The sequence below is a fragment of the Ovis aries genome, chromosome 1, assembly GCF_016772045.2.
Source record: "Ovis aries strain OAR_USU_Benz2616 breed Rambouillet chromosome 1, ARS-UI_Ramb_v3.0, whole genome shotgun sequence".
Classification (NCBI taxonomy): Eukaryota; Metazoa; Chordata; class Mammalia; order Artiodactyla; family Bovidae; genus Ovis; species Ovis aries.
Genome location: NC_056054.1, coordinates 40,429,165 through 40,451,319, shown reverse-complemented (window position 1 = coordinate 40,451,319; position 22,155 = coordinate 40,429,165). Strand labels below are relative to the sequence as shown.

Sequence of the window (22,155 nt, the reverse complement as noted above, 5' to 3'; positions counted from 1 at the left end):
TATGCTGGGTGCGTGGGTCTTTATCATAGAAAATCAGCGGGGATGTGGGAAATCCGTGGTTCTTGCTGGTTCAGGGAAAAGTGAAGTCGCTTAGTCATGTCCAACTCTTTGTGACCCTATGGACTGTAACCTACCAGGCTCCTCCGTCCATGGGATTTTCCAGGCAAGAATACTGGAGTGGGTTGCCATTTCCTTCTCCAGGGGATCTTCCGGACCCAGGGATTGAATCCTCGTAGGCAAACGCTTTAACCTCTGAGCCACCAGGGAAGCCCAGCTGTCATCAATTTTGCTCTTTCAGACAGCTTCCTCCACCCTTGACATCCCTTTACCTCATTATCCCAGGTAATCGTCCATGCGTGCTGCGTGCTAAGTCTCTTCAAAGAGTCATGTCCGACTCTGCTACCCCATGGACTGGGGCCTGCCAGGCTCCACGTGAGAATGCTGGAGTTGGTTGCTATGTCCTCCTCCAGGGGATCTTCCTGACACAGGAATTGAACCCTCATCTCTTAATGTCTCCTGCACTGGCAGGCAGGTTCGTTACCACTAGTGCCAACTGGGAAGCCCAGAAGTGAAAATGTTAGTTGTTCAGTTGTGTCCAACTCTTTCCGACCCCGTGGACTATAGCCTGCCAGGATCCTCGGTCCGTGGGAGTTTGCAGGCGAGAATACTAGAGTGGGTTGCCATTTCCTTTTCCAGGGGATCTTCCTGACCCAGGGCTTACACCCGCATCTCCTGCACTGGCAGGTGGATTCTTTCCCACTGCACTACCTGGGAATCGTATCTCTTTGTGAGAGGCCTGCTTTGAGCCTTTGTGTATGGAGTGCTTGGCACATAATTAGCACTTGGAAGCTCTTAAGTTACTCTCTTCATCATCCCATTTAGACCTCTCACCTGTCTCCTCCCAGGCAGGACCTCCCAGAACTTATAATAGATCACTAGCTTATTGTATGAATGATGGGAATGCTCCATTTTGGTTTTCCCTCAGTGGTCCGAGGAGTCTGCCATGGCCTTGTCCCTCTTTTTCTGCCCCAGCTTCAGATTTCCTGCTTAGCTGCTGGAGCTGGTTCACCTGTTACTTTATGTCTGCCCAGGGCAGCCAATCCTAGAGGAGTCCTCCTGGCCTGTGCTCTGTTCTGCCCTTGAAGAGCAGGCTTCTCAGCCTGGGGGCAGCATGGATGCCAGCCTCTTGGGCAGCTGAGAGCTACAGGCTTCTACTTTCACGTAGGAGGGTATAGACGGGGACAGTCCTGTAGCTGCAGTTTATGCTACATGTGGACTCTGTAGATATATGGCTTTTTTCTGCCTGAGAGAGAGATGCCAAAGGCCACAGTCAAGTTATTAGTCACTTTGGTAAGTTACATAAAAGATGGGTTATATAGAATCACTGGAAAGTTGTAAAATGTTGATTTTACCTTTAAAGTAACTTCTTACCCATCCCTCCCATTTTAATGACTACTTCTTGAATTAGGTCATTCATTTGCTGTTCATACATCCAACAAACGTGTATTAAGCACCTGTTCTGTGCCAGGCACTGTGGATTTAGTGATGAGCAGGACAGCTGAGGCCTCTGCCCCACGAAGCTCACGGCGTTGCCCAGGTGGTTGCCGCAGGAACCTGTTGTCTCTCGGCCTCTCTCATTTCAGTCCATCTTCCAGGGGGATCCTGCCTCACGTCAGTTTGGCTCGCGTGGTTTTCCTCTGCCTTCTGTGCCTGGTCCAGACTCCATAGCCTGCCTGGTGTTTGTTTATTCTAGTCCCAACTCCCCTCCCAGCCCTTTACCTTTCCCTGCCGCTGCCCCTGGCAGTGGGGGCAGTTTCTCCGTCCTTGGGCCTCCGTTGCCTTACCTGAGGTTCTCATGTTTAAGAAAAACTTAGCTGTGAGGCACAAGGCCTAGGGTTCACAGTGTTGTTAGATCCCCGCAGAAGTGTGTTAATTTCATTTTAGTTAAGAAGAAAAGTAATCCAGCCTGAATTATATTCATCTTTATACCACCACAGTTGTTATATTTATATTTACCTTTAATAAGGTACTGCTACTTTGACATGACTGTTGCATTTGACTGATTGCCTCTAGAAAGGGGATTCACAGCAGGCAGGGGCTGTGCCTGAGAACCCCTTGCCTTCCAGAGCCTGGCCGGGCCCTGCATGCCCCAGGTTCTGCCAGGACAGCTCTCTGACGGGTGCCTGGGTTTAATGGCAGCTCCTTTTGAGGAGGAGATTTTATTTGTTCCTTCCTTATGCTGTCATGGTTTTTCCTCAGCACATGGGCCTGTCAAGGGAGAGAGACCCAGGGACCTGCTGAGTCTGTAACCGAAAGCTGTCCTGGATCAGTTTGGCTTATTCACCTTCATACCTTCCAGAATTCCTGGTGTTTCTGTTACAGTGGCAGAGAAAAGAAGTAGTGGAGAAAACAGGCTCTTGGTCTTAGGTCACCTCCTCTCTTGGAACCTCAGTTTCCTCCTCTGTAAAATGGAAGTGGCGAAACATAACTTGTACAGTTACTGTAAACATTAAGTAGCATATATGAAGTGTTCATTAGGCCAGGGCACTGCAGCTGATGCTTGAAATAGTGTACATGTATTTCTTCTGTTTTAAAACTTTGTTCACTGTAAGATAAAGTATCAGTAACAGCAATCTGAGAAATAGGAAACACTGCTCTATTAACTGTATGACTTAACTGTGTGATAAAGCTAGATTTCAGAGATATTAAACTGAATGAAGTAGGTCGTAGATTCAAGGTAGGCTGGCATCACTAAAGGTGGAGCGAGTGGCTGGGCTAACATCTAGTTCTAGTCAGCAGTGTTTAGGAAGAGACAGTGGAAGGTCAAAGGTGCTATCTCCATGATCTTAAGGAAGTCACCTTATCTCCTTGAGTCATAGGCGAGGTTCTGGCAGGACGCTCTTCACAGAGTGCTAGTAAGAATGAAAGAAAAGGACCTTATAAACAGTGAAGTGCTTACCCAGATGAAAGGTCTATCTGTTTGCTTACTTCTCAGGGAAGTTTAGCCTGCGGCACTGATCACCCTGGGTAGAACCAGGACACTGCTCCCATGCACACCAGGGTCCTCTTTCCCATGATTAACCTTCATCTTCCTGCCTTTCAGGTTCTATTTCACCAACTGGCATGGGACCAATGACAACGAACAGTCAGTATGGCGACATTCTCCAAAGAAGCAGAAAAATGGCTATGAGAAAAAAAAAGTTCCAGATGCAACACCTCTCCTTGACGCCAGCTCACTGGAGTATCTGTTTGCTCAGGTAAGACGTTTGGGCCCAGGGGAGCCTGGAGTTTGTGGAGTGGGTGAGACATGGCAGGGGTCAGATTCCCTGGCACAGCCGACCATGGTGGCCGCTTAGATGCTTTATGACCTGTTCTGTGGGTTGTTCTCGTCAGCCCTGGACTTACTCCCAGTGAGAGGAAGGGAAGGCAGTTCAGCATCCAGTGGGGGCTGGTTATCCCACTTGTGGGCCTTTCCCCACCCCTTTTCCCCCAAACCCCATTCACTTCCTCTCTGTGGTGCCTCCTGCGCCGAGAGCAGAGGGGAGCTCTAAGTGAGGGAAGGTGTCATTGAGCAGGGTTGGTCATGAAGGTGCTTCTCAGCAGTCACAGAGGGCAAGGAGGTAGCTGCTCTGAGTCATAGCGGTGGTGAGTGGAATGGTTAGACACTAGAGAAAAGCCAGGAAGTGAATTTCAAGTCACCCGAATTATATTAACCTGAGATAACTAGCATTTTTGTTTGTGTGCTTCCTGATTTTATCATCCAGATATGTACCATGCACTTGAGGTATCTGAAAATATCTTATTCTGAGTGTCTGTGTACTTTTGGCTAAGCTACTGTCTTGTGGTGAGCCAAACAGACATAGTCTCTGCAAGCCCCAGATACTTAATTGAGTTGGACAAACGAAACAAGCAGATAAAATGATACATAGATAATACACAAGGAATTGTGAAAAGTTCTATGAACGAAAAAGCTTTTGTCGTAAGGAATATGGGGAGGGAGGTTTGAATGGGGAGAGCTCATTTAAATAGTATAATCAGAGGTCTCTCCAAAGAGGTGGCATTTGTACTGAACCTTGAAGAATAAAAAAGTGTCTGCATTTCTCAGGGAGGGGTAGGGAAAGCATTTCTTTGGAGAGGAGCAGTTTTTCAAAAGCAGCACTGCTGACACTTTGGGCTGGATAATTCTTTGCTGTAAGGCACTGGACACTGTGGAATATTTATGCACACCCTGGCCTCCCCGCTCCTTGGGTGCCAAGTCGCATCAGTGTTGTGGCAGTTGAGGTGGACGGAAATGGATGGATCTGCGATTAATTTTGGAGATAGACTTGATATGATTTGCTGTGAAGTTGGATGTGGAAGGTTGAGGGTATTGGAAGCATCGAAGATGATTTTGAGATTTCCGTTTTGGGCAGTGTCAGACAGATATTGGAGTGATTCCCTGCATAGGAAAGAGTGGACACAGCAGATTGGAGAAGAGGGGATGGAAACCAGGAGCTCTCTTTCAGAGATACCTATGAGATATGTAAGTGGAGATTCCTGGTAGGAAGTTGAGTATGAGACTGGAATCCAGAGGAAAAGCCAGCCTTCATTTAACTAGTCATTGGTTCTAAACCTTTTTCTTTTTGTTTTTCCCTGTTACACTATCACTGTTACAAAACAGCCTCAAACATATTTCTGAATATGTGTTCTCCGTATTATTTCCTTAGGATATAGTTTTTCACATTTGGGTTTTGTGTCACAGTCGCCATCTGCTCTACAGCTTTAGTTACTGATTGCACTTTGCATACCGTATCTGAGGAGTGGCCTCAGAGACTGCAGAGAAGTGAAACAGCACAGCCCTGGGCAGACACTGTGTGGAAAAAGTAAAGTGAACTGGCCATTTTCACACTGGCCTTTCTGAATCCAGCCTCCCAGTTTTATACATATTCGTGTCTGAGATTAATTCTTTTACCTTTTTGGAAGAGAAAGTGTAAAGAAAGAGTGCCCCATACTTCAGGAGTGAGTATGAGATTAGACTCTGACATTTCAGAGCTTCAGGAATGAATTACTTGAGGTAGTTGTACAGTGATGTTTACAGAAAATCACAGCCAGACAAAACAGTTTCGAATTTTGTTCTCGTTCACATACGCTGCTGGCAGAGATGATTGTTGTTGGTCCTCAGTAATTTATAGAAGTGGTCAGTGTCCTGTTCTCGCTGACAGAAACCAGAAGTCCTGCCTTGAAAAAAGGAGAGTGGCAGTGGTGAGAACCCTTCATCCAAAACCCATTAAAGTTGCTTCAGGGAAAGCGAGTATCTTCCTGATGTAGAGCCACCACCCCAGACTTCATGTCTGTCTCTTTCCAAGCTGGAGAAAGGCTAACAGTCCCTTCCTGAGAGCTTGGTCCGCTTGCAGTCGGTGAGCAGAGACCGCGTGTGACGGTGGCTCCGTGGTGCAGAGCCGCAGCCCTGTAGTCGCATCTGGTCTGATACCCACTGCCCTCCACCTCTCACCACATGCGCACACTCAGGAGGTCCCCGGCGCCCACAGGGCTGTTATACTTGTCTTTGGTTTTGGTAACTACTTGAGGTTATGTATTTCCATTTGTTCTTCTTTCTCTTCTGGAGTCTCCATGAGATCAGGGATGTGGTTTGGTCTGCTGTTAGCACCTTGAATAATATCTGGCCCATAATTAGTTCTTGTTAGTCAATAATTACCAACAGAGTGAGTGATGTTATTTACCCTTTGGGTGCCTTAGATTCCTCATCTGTTAGGCAGAGTTGGTGATGTTAGCATCCCCCTCATAGGGCTGTTGTAAAGAGTAAATGAAATAGTGAATGAGGAACCGCGCGCAGTGCCTAGCACTCAGGACAGGGCTTAGTAAAGGGGACTGAGCAGCCGCGGTGGCATCATTACTCTGTACAAGACAGGTAGGTATTGGCCACTGCTTTTTAGTTTTCATTTTTGTTTTCTGAAGCCCTCATGGACTCTTGGAATGTGTGGCATACCTCCATGAGTGAAGGGTTGTATTTTGAGGATACATTTCACTATTAGGAACTTTAACAACAGAGGTTGAAAAAACTCACGTGTGGTCATAACCCAGTGTAGAATCTGGATTCCTTCTCCTTTCTGTCAATCTACATCAGGAGGGAGGTGGGTGCTCAGTTCATTGTGGAGCTAACAAATGATCAAACCCCAGCCAGCTGTTACCTCCCATGCCCTGGTGCAGTCCAAGCCTAGTACATGCTACTTTTTACCATCACTTCCATGGGAAGCCCTGTGGAGGGGCTTATTGACTTTCAAAGGAATGAATTAACCTGGGGAGAACATTTCCCAGGCCCTTTCATGCCCAACTATTGAGAAAGAGGTGCCAGGGAAACTCTAAATCTCATTAGTCTCATTGCTGTACTGTATTTTGGATAGCACTTCACTGTGTGGGGAACCTTCCTCCTAAGATCAGAAATGTGGGTGGATGCTTAAAACTTAAGTGGTGATTCATTTCTTCTCATCTTTGCTCCAAAGGGACAGTATGATTTGGTCAAATGCCTGGCTCCCATTCGAGACCCCAAGACGGAGCAGGATGGGCATGACATTGAGAACGAGTGTCTGGGGATGGCCGTGCTGGCCATCTCCCACTATGCCATGATGAAGAAGGTGCAATTGCCAGAACTCCCCAAGGACATCAGGTAAACCTTCCTGCTGGCTGAAAAACTGATTGTGGGGATGGTGTTATTTTTATACATTCTCATACACCTCAGTTGTTGGCTGACTACTGCTTTCTGCAGAACCCAACTTTTTTAAAGAATATTTATGATAAAAGGTAGTACAATTATAATTATGCCCTGAATTTGAATGTTGGCTGACGACCTCAGAAATTTGTATTAGGGTGAAAGTTCTGGGCTGGGTCACCAGTCAAATGAGTGGCCCACATGCCCGTCCCCTTGCTCTCTGCCCATGCTGGGCATTGGCATCTGTCCCTGCACTTTTTCCTTTTGTGCTGGATCTGTCCTAAAATCTTTGATGCAGCTCTAATGCAGCTGCTATCATTTCCAGCCTGTACTGGTTCACTGGAGAGCTGTTAATTCCAATGTGAAGCATGATCAGCTGTTACCTTAAGAAAATTGTATTTACTTAAAATTATCATTTGCAAGCAGGTCCTTCTGAAGGAATATTCAATCTGTATAACTTCCACCTATCTATGAAATACTAATATAATTTTTATTTTATTTTTTTGGCCACCCACCCATCATGGGGGTCATCTTAGTTCCCCAGCCAGGGATCAAACTGATGCTCTCTGCAATGTAAACACAATCGTAACCATTGGACCACCAGGGAAGTCTGGAAATATAATTTTTAAATCAATGCGCTATTGTGTTTGTCCCAAGACAGTCATTTTAAGAGGGGATTATTTCTAGCCATGTTATCTGTGATAGGTGGCATGCACCTTCTCGTAAGGTTACATCTCGTATCTCCCTGCTCTTGACCAGAGTCTGGAGCAGATCAGGAGGTGCTCCTCAGAAATGCAGGGACTGGTGAGACACACGCTACACTGCTTTCTCCTGTTTCTGTGGCCTTTGCTCTGGGCACCTCCTCTTTATTTCGCATGAGGCTAAAGTTAAAAATAGCTCTCCTCTGACCTTCCCCTCTGTTACATTAATCTAAAAAGAAGTTACAGTATTTGTTGGGGACGAATTTCAAGCTCCACAGTTTTCCGCTGTTGTGAAACTATCAGTGCGGCAGGGATTCCCCTGTGCTGGGTGCTTTCTCAGGCTGAGTCTCCCCACTCGTTTGACCGCCAGCGGACTTGCTCTCTTTTTCTCGGATGTTCATACCCCTCTTGAAGCTGGGTCTTGTTCTCACAGTGTATCCACTTGCTGTGATTCTTAGTCATAGATACTCTCTCATTAGCACCTGGATGGTTAACTAATCTTTCACTCTATCTGTTGATCCATTTAATGTATCTGGGACATCTGCCCACAGCAAACACTGGGTCTTTTGTATTTGATTAGCTTTTATGTGTGTTTCCTATTTCTTATAAAGGCAGCCTGTGATCTTTATAGAAAAACTGTCAAACAGATGTGCAAGTAGAATGTGTGGAGCATCTGTCGTCACGCTTGACGCCTTCCAGGTGACTTTCTAACTGCTGAGGTTCTGGCTGAACCTTAGCAACAGTGTGTTCACGTGAACACCAGTGTACGTGGGAAGGGACAGTGACATTAGCAAACAAAAACACAAAGCTGCCATTTTGCTGCCTGCCTTTGTGACCTGGAAAATCTGATGATTCCTGTAGGAATTTCCATTTCAGTAAAATCTATGGAACAGGTACTTGTCTCTTTTCTTTCAGTCCCTGTTCACCTCCATCTCCCTATGATTATCATCCTGAGTTGTACTTCAAGACCTCTGGGAGTAGAACCTTTCTCATTTGGCAACAGAGAGAAGGAAGGGTTACAGGCTTACGTTTGTTTCTGAGCTATTCTGCTAACCTATACATAAAAAAGAGATTTTTTTTCTTTTAAACTTTGTTTTAGCTACAAGCGATATATTCCAGAAACATTGAATAAGTCCATCAGACAGAGGAACCTTCTCACCAGGATGCGGATAAATAATGTTTTCAAGGATTTCCTAAAGGAGTTTAACAACAAGACCATTTGCGACAGCAGCGTGTCCACGCACGACCTGAAGGTGAAATACCTGGCTACCTTGGAAACTTTGACAAAACATTATGGTGCTGAAATATTTGAGACTTCCATGCTACTGATTTCATCAGAAAATGAGATGAATTGGTTCCATCCAAATGATAGTGGAAATGTTCTCTGCTATGAAGTGATGGTGACTGGAAACCTGGGGATCCAGTGGAGACAGAAACCACATGTAAGTGCCGATAGGGGCTGGTTGGAGCATCCTGTGTCACATGGTGTGCTGTCTGTACTCTGCTGGTATTATCTCTGTGCATGTTCACCATCCCTGTCGGCTGAGTTTGGTTCATGGGCTAGAGACAGTGTGTCATTCACCTTTTATTGTGTCCATGTAGCAGTAGATCTAAATAGATATTTATTGAGTTCTGTAGGGAAACAGAGAAATGTAGCATATACAGTATGTAATAGTATATAGTGACAGCAGACATTTGGAGAATCCCATGGATTGAGGAGCCTGGTGGGCTGCAGTCCACGGGGTCGCAGAGTCGGACACGACTGAGCGACTTCACACACACTTCACACGGCAGACATTTACCAAGTGTTTACCATGTACCAAGTACTTTCCTAAGCAATTTACATGGATTAACTCATTTATTCCTTAAATCTATGAACGATACTACCGTTTTCCCTACTTTATAGATGAGCAGAAAGAGGTACGGAAATTTGCCCAAGGTCATAACTAACTAACTAACTTATAACTAATAAGTGATTGTGCCAAGAATTGATTTTAGGTAATTGGCTCCTATTTCAGGGTAATTTTTCTTGCAATTTGGCACTTCTTTTTGAAGTGTTTATTGAATGAGGCAATAGACCAGATTGGTTTAAAAGCATGGGTTTTAAAGCTAAATAGACCTGGTTCGCATCCTAGCTCCACTGTTTATCTTTACATGGCCTTGGGAGGGTTACTTCATATATATCAGCCACATATTCATTATTCATCTATAAAAAGGTAACACTTACTGTACTGCCTCATAGTGTTGTTGAGAAAACTGTCATTTAGCATAGAGCTTATATAATAATAAATGGTGTATAATAAATGTTCAGTAAGTAATTATAGCTGCTATCATCATTATTTGGGCTTCCTGGTGGCTCAGATGGTAAAGCGCCTGCCTATTAATGTGGGAGACCCAGGTTTGATCCCTGGGTCGGAAAGATCCCCTGGAGAAGGAAATGGCAACCCACTCCAGTACTCTTGCCTGGAAAATTCCATGGACAGAGGAGCCTTATAGGCTACAGTCCATGGGGTCGCAAAGAGTCAGACGTGACTGAGCGGCTTCACTTCTTCTTCTACTACTATTGACATAAAGGTGAAATTTACTCTCTACTCCTGTTTTATTCTCATGCTAAAATAATGCCAAACACTCACCAAGGGCTTTCTGTGTAGTGTGGGTACTGTGTTATTAAGAACCTACCTTCTGCTCTAAGAAGCCTGTGAAGACATAAGATCTCTGTTTTATGGATGGGTAAATGGAGGCTCAAAAAGATGACCTAACTAGTTAAGTAACTGGCAGAGTCACGATCTTATCCAGATCTCTAGTCTCCAAGACTCTGCTACACAAAATATGTAAGCTTGTGCAGACACGCATGACTCCCCAAGCTATCCAAGCATGGGATTCATACCTGTCCTTGAAAATTCCAACTTGATTATGGCTGTCTAGTCAAGACAGTCAGTGGTAGATTCTAAAAGGAGAAAGCCCATGCTCCTGGGGGGACCTGATTGTAGATGTACACCTCGTGGGCAGTTGTTTCCGCTATGTAAAGAGTTTAGTCAGTGTGTCCTTTAAGGTCTTTTCCAAGGGTAGGGTCCTAAGAATCCTTGGTGGGACCTGAATAAGCCCCTGGGTGCTGACTCTCCCAGTTCCTCCATCAGTCCAGGCACTCTGGCTTTCTATTGCTTGGCTGCAAGGCCCTATGTTGTTTTGCCAGGAGTAAATGAGAAATGCCAATAGAAAATGAGAAAGCTGGCTTCACTCTGTCACTTATGCATTTTATCAGATTGTTCCTGTTGAAAAGGAAAAAAACAAACTGAAACGGAAAAAACTGGAAAATAAACACAAGAAGGATGAGGAAAAAAACAAAATCCGAGAAGAGTGGAACAATTTTTCTTACTTCCCTGAGATCACTCACATTGTAATCAAGGAGTCTGTGGTCAGCATTAATAAGCAGGACAACAAAAAAATGGTAAGTTTCCTCCAGAAGTGATTCGGCCTGGGTTTGGTGCTGGGAGGGGACTTTGCTGAGGACAGTTATGCAGCACGTGCTCTTCAAGGTTCCTGTCCCCGAGAGAAAAATCTTGTGATCATCTTGTTTAAGCCAAAAAGTCCCTGTTGCTGACATTGACATTATCAGTGTCTGTGTTTAAGTTACCTGGGTACATTCTAGTGCCTTTCTTTGTTCTTCAAATGAAAACAGAATTTGTTATCCCAAAGATATTTCAGCATCAATATTCAGTTCACAAAAATGAGTGGATTTGAAAAAAAATTTGGTGAGTGAGGGTTAGCATTTTCTCCCAAGGGCTCCTGCACGGCCCCTCTGCTGAGTTGGGTGGGTCGCCTGGGATGAGGTCGGTGGGAAGCCCCGCTTTGCACTTGAGCAGGCTGTTGGGCCGGTGGCTGTGGCCACAGTGACAGTCCTCGTCATGGTGTCAGGCACACCCAAGTGACTCTCGGACAGAGGAAGGAGTATTCAACTTCACTTCCTCTTTTCTGGTATCACTTGAGGACATGATCTAGACAGGCAGGCCAGTTTGGCAGGGGAAGTGGGAGCCCAGCCAAAACAAACATGTTTGTGTCAGGGAAGTCACGGCCGACTGCTCGTGGAAAAGACAGGATGGGGAGACACAGTGCTCCATGCAGTGGAGGTAGTCACCTAGGGAAGTACCATGTTTTGCCTAAAATTGGCAAATTTTCCTGGGTCAAACTCCTAACACTCAGTGCTGGGAAAGAATCTGGTGATGCAGTTTAGGATAAGCAGCCATCCTTTTATATCTAGAGTAATTAGTCTTTTGGGTATACCTTTTGGGAAAGCAGTTTGATTTGTTGCTGTTTAGTCGCTTAGTCACCTCCAGCTCCTCGCAGCCCCGTGGACTGCAGCACATCATACTTCTCTGTTGTTCACTATCTCCCAGGGTTTGCTCAGACTCATGTCCCCTGAGTCGATGCCATCCAACCATCTCATCAACCTTCTCCTCCTGCCCTCAGTCTTTTCCCAGCATCAGAGTCTTTTCCAGTGAGTCAGCTCTTCTCATCAGGTGGCCAAAGTATTGGAGCTTCAGCATCAGTCCTTCCAGTGAATATTCAGGGTTGATTTCCTTTAGGATTGACTAGTTTGATCTCCTCACTGTCCAAGATAACATGTATTAAAAGGCTTGAAAATATCTACATATTCCTCCATTCAGGAAATTAGGATCTGTCTTTTAGAAACTGAGACGCAGGCAGTGGTCGATGAATGAGAATGTTTATCCCAGCAGTATTTACAGTGTCAAAAATGCTGAAACTAACCTGGATATATGATTATAGGAAAACGAGGAAATAAAATACAACTCATCTGAGAAGTAGAATATTATGTAAACAAATTGCTGAATTTTTAAAAATCTGGAAGAATGCCACATAAATGGAAAATAACAGAATATGAAACTTAATGGAACCGATTATGTTTTAAAAAGTTTAAAGCATGCACATGCTCTTAGGAAAATAATCAAATATTAACAACTATCTGTTTATGATGGTATTATGAGTGACTTTAACTTTTAATTCTCCCTATCCTCCCTTTTTAAAAATAAATATACATTGATTGCCTAAGAAAACTGTAGTAAAAATGTGATGGAAGACATAGAAGAGCCTAGATAGATGTTAGTGGAGACATGGAAAATGGCAAGAGGGAGAAAACAGAAATAAATGCTATTTTTTCAGCATATTTGGAGAAGGAAATGGCAACCCACTCCAGTACTATTGCCTGGAGACTCCTGAGGACAGAGGGCCTGGTGGGCTGCTGTCCATAGGGTCGCAGAGAGTCAGACATGACTGAAGTGACTTAGCAGTAGCATCAGCAGCATTCAGCATGTTATAGATGTAAAATCATACTGTCAGGATTTTGGCTCCACTTCCAGTGGGGAATCTGAGACTTCAGGAGAGCTGTAGAAACTTGCACAGGGTTAGCTCCAGCCTGTACTGATTTGGGTTCCAAGGTGTCCTCTCCCTCTGGGACTCTGTAGTGAGGGAGAGCTTGGCACATCTGTGGTCTGGCTGTTCAACATGGGCAAACCCTGGAGACATGGCTGAGAAGAAGGAACAGCAGCCAGTGGATGCAGGCTTTGAGAGCCTTCCCTGTCCTGTCCCAGCTGACAGAGTCAAGGGCAGCACCCAGATGGTGCACCCGTCGTCTAGGCCAGGGCTCACCCTGGCCACCTGGGCTGGCGGCTTTGTGCCAAGCTACAGTGCTTGTGGGGCTGGGGGAGGCGAGAAGAAACCCATACTCCTTGTTACTTTTTCTTTTACAAATACGAGGCCTGCTATGCGCCAGGTACTTCCTGTTGTAAAGGCTTTGCAAATACCAACTCTTTTCATTTTCTTATTGACTATATGAGGTGGGTATTTCATTATTCCCATTTTACGAAGGAGGAATATGAGGCACAAAAAAGCTAAATAACTCAGCCAAAGTCATACAACTGTGACATTAAATCATTTGAAATTGCCAATATTTGATAATTTTTTACAAAAAATGATAATTACGTATGGTTAAATATACATAGAGACACTGAGACCTGGGTTCGATCCCTGGGTCGGGAAGATCCCCTGGAGAAGGAAATGGCAATCCACTCCAGTACTATTGCCTGGAAAATCCCATGGACAGAGGAGCCTGGTAGGCTACAGTCCATGGGGTCGCAAAGAGTCGGACACGACTGAGCGACTTCACTTCACTTCACTTCACTGAGATTTGAACCCAGAGAAACTGGCTCCTGAAGCCGGTGGGTTGACCGTGAGTAGTGCTCTTTCTCATTTATCTTGTCCCCCCTCCCTTCCCAGCCGTGGGATTTCCAAGCTGTATTTTGGTTGCCGCTTTCAGGAAAGCATGATGCGACCATGTTATCAGGTCGTATCTTGATTTATCTCTTCTGTCTGCATCTTCTTGACATCTCCCCTTTCTATTCAGACTTCTGCTTTCAGAAAACTTAAGCACTTACATGGTTTCATTTGTATGTAATGAGGTGAAGGGCTACCCAAGCCAGACTGCCTTGCCTTTGCTCTTTGGGGCTCTGCAGGGAGATGCTGGGTCACTCCTGAGAGGAAGCACACTCAGCACAGAACCTCCTTCCTGGGTCACCATCCCGATAGTAGTCCTGCCCTCTCTCGGCCTCCTTGGCTCACAACGCCATAACGCCTTTCCTTTGGCATCGTAGCTAATTCTCATTGTAAGCCATTTACCTCCATTCTGCTGGTTGCTTATATCCCTCTCCCCCCACCCCTTCATTGGTCTTGTCTCTCCTTTTCTCTGCCACCAGCCTTTTCTTTCTCCACTGTTATGGAAAGAGTGTTATACTCCAGTGTCATTTTGCCCTTCTCTTAAGGCTCCAGTGTGTGTTAATGTTAGTATTTTTGTGAGCCAAAGCTCTAAATCATGGCTTTACATACCTTCATCAGATGTTCCTGGTTGACCCCACAGTTCCACTCAAATAAATGGGGTTATATGATTAAGACAAAAACCTCACCTGTCTTTACCTTGGAGCATTTTTCTTCCTTCCATGAAAACTCCTTCCCTCCTCCTCTTCTCTTTTGCCTTTGCCTTTCCCGCTGTGAGTAATACTGCGCCTCCTCCAGACCCTCAGAGTTCCCTGGATTTAATCTCACAACCTCATCATTGTGTCTGGGACCATTCCTGAATTAAAATCCAGAGTTTCACCTTCTGAGCCAGCTCTGGATGGGATGAAGCACCTGTGCCTCTTTCCTTTCCTGTAAGCAGGAATAATGTGTAGCGCCAGGACCAGGCTACCACCTGCACACTCTCTGCTCTTCCTGCCTCCACTCTTTTATGTTGTTGCCACCTTGAATCAGCCTTCCTCTTCCATCTGGTCCCAGGGGCAGCTTCTCCATGGTCCCATGTCTCCCACACAGCTGCTCCCCCAACATACACTATTCCTCATGCGAAAAAGGTTTGAGGTGATAGATGAAAGAGTGTGGTGAACAGTCAGAATCGTTTATAAATGCAAGGGTGCAGTTACTGTCAACAGAAGGAGCTTCCTGTGGGGTCGTGCATCTTCCATTGTGTTGAACATGAATATCTTCTCACTGTGTACCTGCCCAGAGAGTCAGCTGCTGCTTGAGATGGCAGGCGTGTGATGTAACCATGGGCATTTCTGCTCTCTTGCAGGAACTGAAGCTGTCTTCCCACGAGGAGGCCTTGTCCTTCGTGTCCCTGGTGGACGGCTACTTCCGGCTCACGGCAGATGCCCATCACTACCTCTGCACTGACGTGGCTCCCCCATTGATCGTCCACAACATACAGAATGGCTGTCATGGTCCAATCTGGTTGGTTCGATAACTTTTCCAGTTATCTTTGGTGTGAAAAGAGCAAAGAGATGGGAGGGAGTGTGGCCTTCTCAGGCATGAGTGTCATCGAGCATTAGGCTGAGCACTTCTTTGGTGCCCTTGACTGTCCCTGCCATCCTGGCCAGGCCTTCCCGTCACCTCTTCTCCCTTATGTGGGTGTCCTCACAGTTGAACCCCTCACCTCTCCATAGCTGACCCAGAAGCACTACATCCCTGGATCCACCGGGGTCCCTACACATCCTAACTCCTTGCTGTGCCAAACGCTCTGGGTGATTCGAGAAAGATAGCACACAGATCTCAACAGCAGATGGTGTAGTAAGAAACAGAATCCTGAGTGGGCTTGTCCTCCGGTGCCAGATGCACAGTGAGGGTGACCAAGCCTTAGTGCTGGAAGGGGCTTTGCTGGGTATCTCATCCCACCTGCATCTCAGACACCTGTGGTGATGGCGTCCCTAGTACTTCACAAGGCAGCGAGAAGCTTGGAGCTCTGCAGACTTGCTCACCTTTCTGATAGGGAGTTGAAGTCTGCCTCCCTGTAAGTTCTGTCTACTCATCTGAGTTCTGCCATTTTGAGCGGTAGGAATTCAACTTCCTCTTATCCGTGACCGTCCTTCGGGCAAAGGAACACAGCTGCTGGGTTTCCTCTAAGTCTCTTCCAGACCGCAGTGTATCTGCGGAAGCACCTCTTCAGCCACCTTTTGCATGAAGTGGTCCCCACCTTTTCCTGATCCCGGGTGCCTTGTGGACTGAAAGTTTGTCAGTGGTGTGGTCCCGGCGTGGAGAGGCTCACACACACACACACAATTGCAGAGCAAGGGCTGAGCTTTATGATAAAGCATGGCCCCTCAGATATCCCAGCTATAGTTAAGCGTCAGAGCTGTGGCACCTGCTTCTCCCGTTAGACTGGAAAGCCCTCCCTCCCGAGTCCAGACAGCCACCACTTCCTTCAGGGTCACTCACATGTCACCTTATTGGTGAAGTCTTCCCTGACCACCTTATATAAAATGATGACCCCCTTCCCCTCTGTACCCCTTGCTCCCTGGCTCCTTCACTCTGCTTTATTTGCTTCCTGTGGCGTTTATTGCCTCCTGCCACGTTCAGTTTCTGTACTTTGATTCTGTCTGCCTGTGCTTATCACCCAGTGACTGGAGCCCTTGGTGCCTTTCTAACACATGTTGACCACACAGCCCCCTTATCGGCCCTCAGTGAGCAGAGCTCACTGGATGTAGTAATCTCACATGTGGATTTATTTAGCAGCTGTTTGTTCACTGCCTCCTTTGTGCGAGAGACCTCCGTCCTGGGGACACAGGAGTGTCGGACAGGCATGTTTTCTACTCACAGCTTTTCAGTTCTCGTTGATTCCTTTATTCAGTGTTTATTTCTCAGTTATTCACTTATCTATTGATAAAGTGATATGATAAGCTGCTGTGAGCCAGGCATACTCTGGTCATTGTGGATACAGCAATGAACAGAACAGCCCCAAATTCCTGCTATCCTGAGGCTCATGTTCCAGTTGTGCAGCCTGGGATGGTGGTGGAGGGACCTCTACCACAGCATCGAGGCAGCTCCACATCCCAGCCTTGGGGGAGCTCTTCTGGCTAGAGTGGAGACGGTGTGTGTGGGGAAGTCAGGGATGGGTGGGCTCAGGGTCTGGTGCAGTGGGCTGAGCCCCCTTCTCGACCTTGGAGACCTGGTCTATTTTGAGGCTTCTCAGCACCTCAGCCTGCCTCATGTCTTACATGGGAGAGGACGTTAGGACCCAGGCCAGGTAATACGAGGGGACGGCAGGCTTGAGGCCGCTGAGGGGCGTGGGCGTCCCTGGGGCTTGGCATGCTTCTGTTTGGTGTGAGCTCCCTCTCTGCCTCTCTCTCCTTCTAGCACGGAGTATGCCATCAATAAGCTGCGGCAGGAGGGGAGCGAGGAGGGGATGTACGTGCTGCGGTGGAGCTGCACCGACTTCGACAACATCCTCATGACCGTCACCTGCTTTGAAAAGTCTGAGGTGAGGGGCGGGAGTCGAGAGGCCTGGGCCCCTGAGGAGTCCCCGCAGTTCTGACACGGGCTGCCTGCGCTCCCGGCGGAGCCCACTTGCAGGCAACCGACCCTTTGTTCCTCAAGACCCTTTGTTTCTTCCTTCAGGGGACCCGCGGCAGGGTTCTCTGTGCTCTGGAAGGTGGAATCTGGCCAGAAAACGAGCTCACACAAAACACCCGGGGGCTTAAAGTGGTTTATTTTATACTCAGCTCCATCACAGACCCGCGCTCTGTCTGTCTGTGGCATTCACTGGTACAAACCAGCGCCAATAAGACCTATTGGAAACCTGACCTAACAGTTTTCCCCAGATGGTAGTTGCAGGCATTTTACCAGACAAATTGCAGTCTTGCATTTTAACAGGATTTCTGTTAATGACTCAGGTGTGGTTGGAAGCTGGGAATGATGTGAGAGAAATCCTAATATTTTGGCTCAGGTAGAAGCCAAATTCCTGACTTGGCCTCACTAAACCACAGTGCTTTGTGATTCATGTAATTTTTTAAAAAATACAAGGAATGGACTACTTTAAAAGAGAGAGTTTTATAGAATTAGTCCAGATAAATACACTAGTGTTGACTGGGTTTACCATGAGCTGGGAGAACTGAGATGGGTGAGGGGCCGGCAAGGTGACAGTCAGCATATGAGTGTACTGCAGGCCTCGGGCATGGGAGGAAAAGGAAAGGACAGTCCCTGGGGCTGGACTCAGTCAGGAGTGGAAGGGGAAGTGGTGGAAGGAACCCAGTGCTGCCAGACTCCTGGGCGAAGTCTCAAGGGGCCACTGCTCGCCTGGGGTGCTCCTGGACCTGCACCTGATACAGGTGCAGTGGCTCAGCACCTGGCAGGCCTGTTGCTTGGCAGGATTCCTTTCTTCTGCATTCAATCCCTGGAGGTGGAATTGACCTGGGCTGTACCGAGAATGTCAGTGATTCAGTCCCATGGTCTACCTGGTCTCAGGTTACCTGAGGAAAACAGGAATCAGAGATGCGGTCACTCCTACTGTTTGCTTCAGCTCAGCTGACATTGTGCTGAGCACTTTACCTGTTTATTCTCATTTAAGCCTTACTATAGCCCTTTAAGATAAGTTGCATTATCCCCATTGTACAGATGAAGAAACTGAAGCATCAAGATGTTAAATATCTTGTCTTAGTTTACACCATAAGCAGATCTTTCTGGCCCTCATTCAAACCACTAAAATAGTGTTCTTTGTACAAAAGTTTTCATGAAGGAAAGCTTCTGCTGTACTTCCTTTCTGGGGCACCATGCAACCCGGAAACGAGACCAGACAGCTATCTCCCACGTCCCCACAGGTTCTTAGAAGAGCTCAGTTTGAGGGAGTTCCTGGATACATTTTGCTGTAGTACTTACTTCATATGTAATAATATTTGCCAACCTCTTTGAAGTGCTTGCTGTGCTGTGCTTAGTCGTGTCGGACTCTTTGTGATCCCATAGACTGTAGCCAGCCATGCTCCTCTTGTCCATGGGGATTCTCCAGGCAAGAATACTTGAGTCAATTGCCATGCCTTCCTCCAGAGGATCTTCCCAACCCAGGTCTCCCGCATTGCAGGTGGATTCTTCACCTCTGAGCCACCAAGAAAGCCCCTATAAAGTGCTTGCTTTTTCACATGCACCTTGCCTCATAACCATAGCCACAGTGCTGAGGTCGGTGTTTTCATGGAGTTCATTCTGAGTGCCAAAATGAAGTGATGCTCTTGTGGAAGTCACTGCTGTGTGAGACTGTTTCCCTGGTGTTATTAGTAACTCCCATTTGTCAGCACCTTCTCCTGGATCTCCCTTATTAGATATTATTTCTGATATTTCTAGTATTATTATTATTAGATAATGTATTATTAGATAATATTTACCTTTATTAGATGGTATTTCATTTACATATAATAAGCTTTTCATTTCTAAATAAATAGATTTACAGAAATGTTATGGAGATAATATGGAGCTTCTGTTTGCCCTCCACCTGGCTTCTCCTATTGTTAACATCATACATACCCAGGAGAGGTTTGCCTGACCCCTTTTAAAACAAATTCTTTCTGATCATTTTCCTAAATGGCAGGCGCTGGGTATCCAGAAACAGTTCAAGAACTTTCAGATCGAGGTGCAGAAGGGCCGCTACAGCCTGCATGGCTCGGACCGCAGCTTCCCAAGCCTTGGGGACCTCATGAGCCACCTAAAGAAGCAGATCCTGCGCACGGACAACATCAGCTTTGTGCTGAAGCGCTGCTGCCAGCCCAAGCCCCGAGGTCAGTCTCTCCGAGCCAGAGGCAGGCTGCATCCCCTCGCCATGCTCCGAGACCTAGGCCAACTGGAAGGTGCTGGGCGCTTTGAAGAAAATGGTCCTTCTGCCACAACTTCTAGGTGTTTTTCATTGAGTTTTGTTACACGTCTGTCCCTGGTTCAGATCCTATTCCTCGGGTGTCAGCATTTTCTATAGAAAAGACATATACCTTTTCTCAGTGTCTCAGTTAAGCTGCAGAAAGAGGCATGTTTAGGATTAGTAAGCAAGAATTTTTTTTCTTCCTTTCAATAAAATGTCCTGAGAGTTCCCCTGTCAGTGGTTTATCTGTCAGTCTGAGAAACTGTCCTGGCACATCTTCTGTGGGCCAAGGATTATGTTAGAGGCACAGAGAAATGCACACAACTCAATCCCTGTGTCCCAAGGGACTCCAGTGTAATACAAACAAATGTTACAGGTAAATGAGGCCGCTGTAGCATATGATCATCAGCGTAATACACACACACACATTAGGCCCTGGGGTTTCAGAGGAGAGGACTGTCAAGATCCCTGAGTCACATGGTGTGGATGGCTACACAGAGGTGGATCTTGAGCCAAGTGTTAGATAGTGAACAGTGTTGCTGGTTAGCTAAGGGAATTCCCAGCACACATGTGCAGGGCAAAGCAGAAAGCAGATGTAGACACTGCAGAAAAGCAGTAGAGGGCTAATGTGTTCGTGACATTGTACAGGAGACAGGGATCAAGACCATCTCAAAGAAAAAGAAATGCAAAAAAGCAGAATGGCTGTCTGAGGAGGACTTACAAATAGCTGTGAAAAGAAGAGAAGCAAAAAGCAAACGAGAAAGGGAAAGATATACCCATTTGAATTCAGAGTTCCAGAGAATAGCAAGGAGAGATAAGAAAGCCTTTCTCAGTGATCAGTTGAAAGAAATAGAGGAAAACAATAGAATGGGAAAGACTAGAGATTTGTTCAAGAAAATTAGAGATACCAAGGGAACATTTCATGCAAAGATGGACTCGATAAAGGACAGAAATGGTATGGACCTAACAGAAGCAGAAGATATTAAGAAGAGGTGGCAAGAATACACAGATGAACTGTACAAAAAAGATCTTCACGACCCAGTTAATCATGATGGTGTGATCACTCATTCAGAGCCAGACATCCTGGAATGTGAAGTCAAGTGGGCCTTAGAAAGCATCACTACGAACAAAGCTAGTGGAGGTGATAGAATCCCAGTTGAGCTATTTCAAATCCTGAAAGATGATGCTGTGAAAGTGCTGCACTCAATTTGCCAGCAAATTTGGAAAACTCCAAATTTGGAGTGGCCACTTTTTCAGTGGCCACAGGATTGGAAAAGGTCAGTTTTCATTCCAATCCCAAAGAAAGGCAATGCCAAAGAATGTTCAAACTACCGCAGAATTGTACTCATTTCACGTGCTAGTAAAGTAATGCTCAAAATTCTCCAAGCCAGGCTTCAGCAATACGAACCGTGAACTTCCAGATACTCAAGCTGGATTTAGAAAAGGTCGAGGAACCAGAGATCAAATTGCCAACGTCTGCTGGATCATGGAAAAGCAAGAGAGTTCCAGAAAAACATCTATTTCTGCTTTATTGACTATGCCAAAACCTTTGACTGTGTGGATCACAATAAACTGTGGAAAATTCTGAAAGAGATGGAAATACAGACCACCTGACCTGCCTCTTGAGAAATCTGTATGCAGGTCAGGAAGCAACACTTAGAACTGGACATGGGACAACAGACTGGTTCCAAATAGGGAAAAGGAGTACGTTAAGGCTATATATTGTCACCTTGCTTATTTAACTTATATGCAGAGTATATCATGAGAAACACAAGGCTGGAAGAAGCACAAGCTGGAATCAAGATTGCCAGGAGAAATATCAATAACCTCAGATATGCAGATGACACATCCTTAAGGCAGAAAGTGAAGAAGAACTGAAGAGCCTCTTGATGAAAGTGAAAGAGGAGAGTGAAAAAGTTGGCTTAAAGCTCAACATTCAGAAAACTAGGATCATGGCATCTGGTCCCATCACTTCATGGCAAATAGATGGGGAAACAGTGGTTGACTTTATTTTGGGGGGCTCCAGAATCACTGCAGGTGGTGATTGCAGCCATGAAATTAAAAGATGCTTACTCCTTGGAAGGAAAATTATGACCAACCTAGATAGCATATTCAAAAGCAGAGACATTACTTTGTCAGCAAAGGTCCGTCTAGTCAAGGCTATAGTTTTTCCTGTGGTCATGTATGGATGTGAGAGTTGGACTATAAGAAAGCTGAGCACCAAAAAATTGATGCTTTTGAACTGTGGTGTTGGAGAAAACTCTTGAGAGTCCCTTGGACTGCAAGAGATCCAGCCAGTCCATCCTAAAGGAGATCAGTCCTGGGTGTTCATTGGAAGAACTAATGTTGAAGCTGAAACTCCAGTCCTTTGGCCACCTGATGCGAAGAGTTGACTCATTTGAAAAGACCTTGATGCTGGGAAAGATTGAGGGCAGGAGGAGAAGGGGACAACAGAGGATGAGATGGTTGGATGGCATCACCGACTCAACGGACACCAGTTTGGGTAGGCTTCGGGAGTTGGTGATTGATGGACAGGGAGGCCTGGTGTGCTGTGGTTCGTGGGGTTGCAAAGAGTCAGA

The 22,155-nt window shown here is 46.1% G+C and overlaps 1 protein-coding gene across 11 annotated transcripts in view; it reads left to right on the top strand.

The window, feature by feature from the left end:
• Nucleotides 1–22,155, top strand: part of JAK1 (Janus kinase 1) — a 246,721-nt gene that overhangs the window by 203,147 nt on the left and 21,419 nt on the right. For all 11 annotated transcript variants that reach the window (XM_042249253.1, XM_060410592.1, XM_060410621.1 and 8 more), the window contains 7 exons: nucleotides 3,104–3,257; nucleotides 6,501–6,664; nucleotides 8,507–8,849; nucleotides 10,670–10,855; nucleotides 15,041–15,198; nucleotides 17,098–17,221; nucleotides 19,316–19,502. In XM_042249253.1, the coding sequence (XP_042105187.1) occupies nucleotides 3,104–3,257; nucleotides 6,501–6,664; nucleotides 8,507–8,849; nucleotides 10,670–10,855; nucleotides 15,041–15,198; nucleotides 17,098–17,221; nucleotides 19,316–19,502 (1,316 nt within the window). The remainder of the gene's footprint in view (nucleotides 1–3,103; nucleotides 3,258–6,500; nucleotides 6,665–8,506; nucleotides 8,850–10,669; nucleotides 10,856–15,040; nucleotides 15,199–17,097; nucleotides 17,222–19,315; nucleotides 19,503–22,155) is intronic.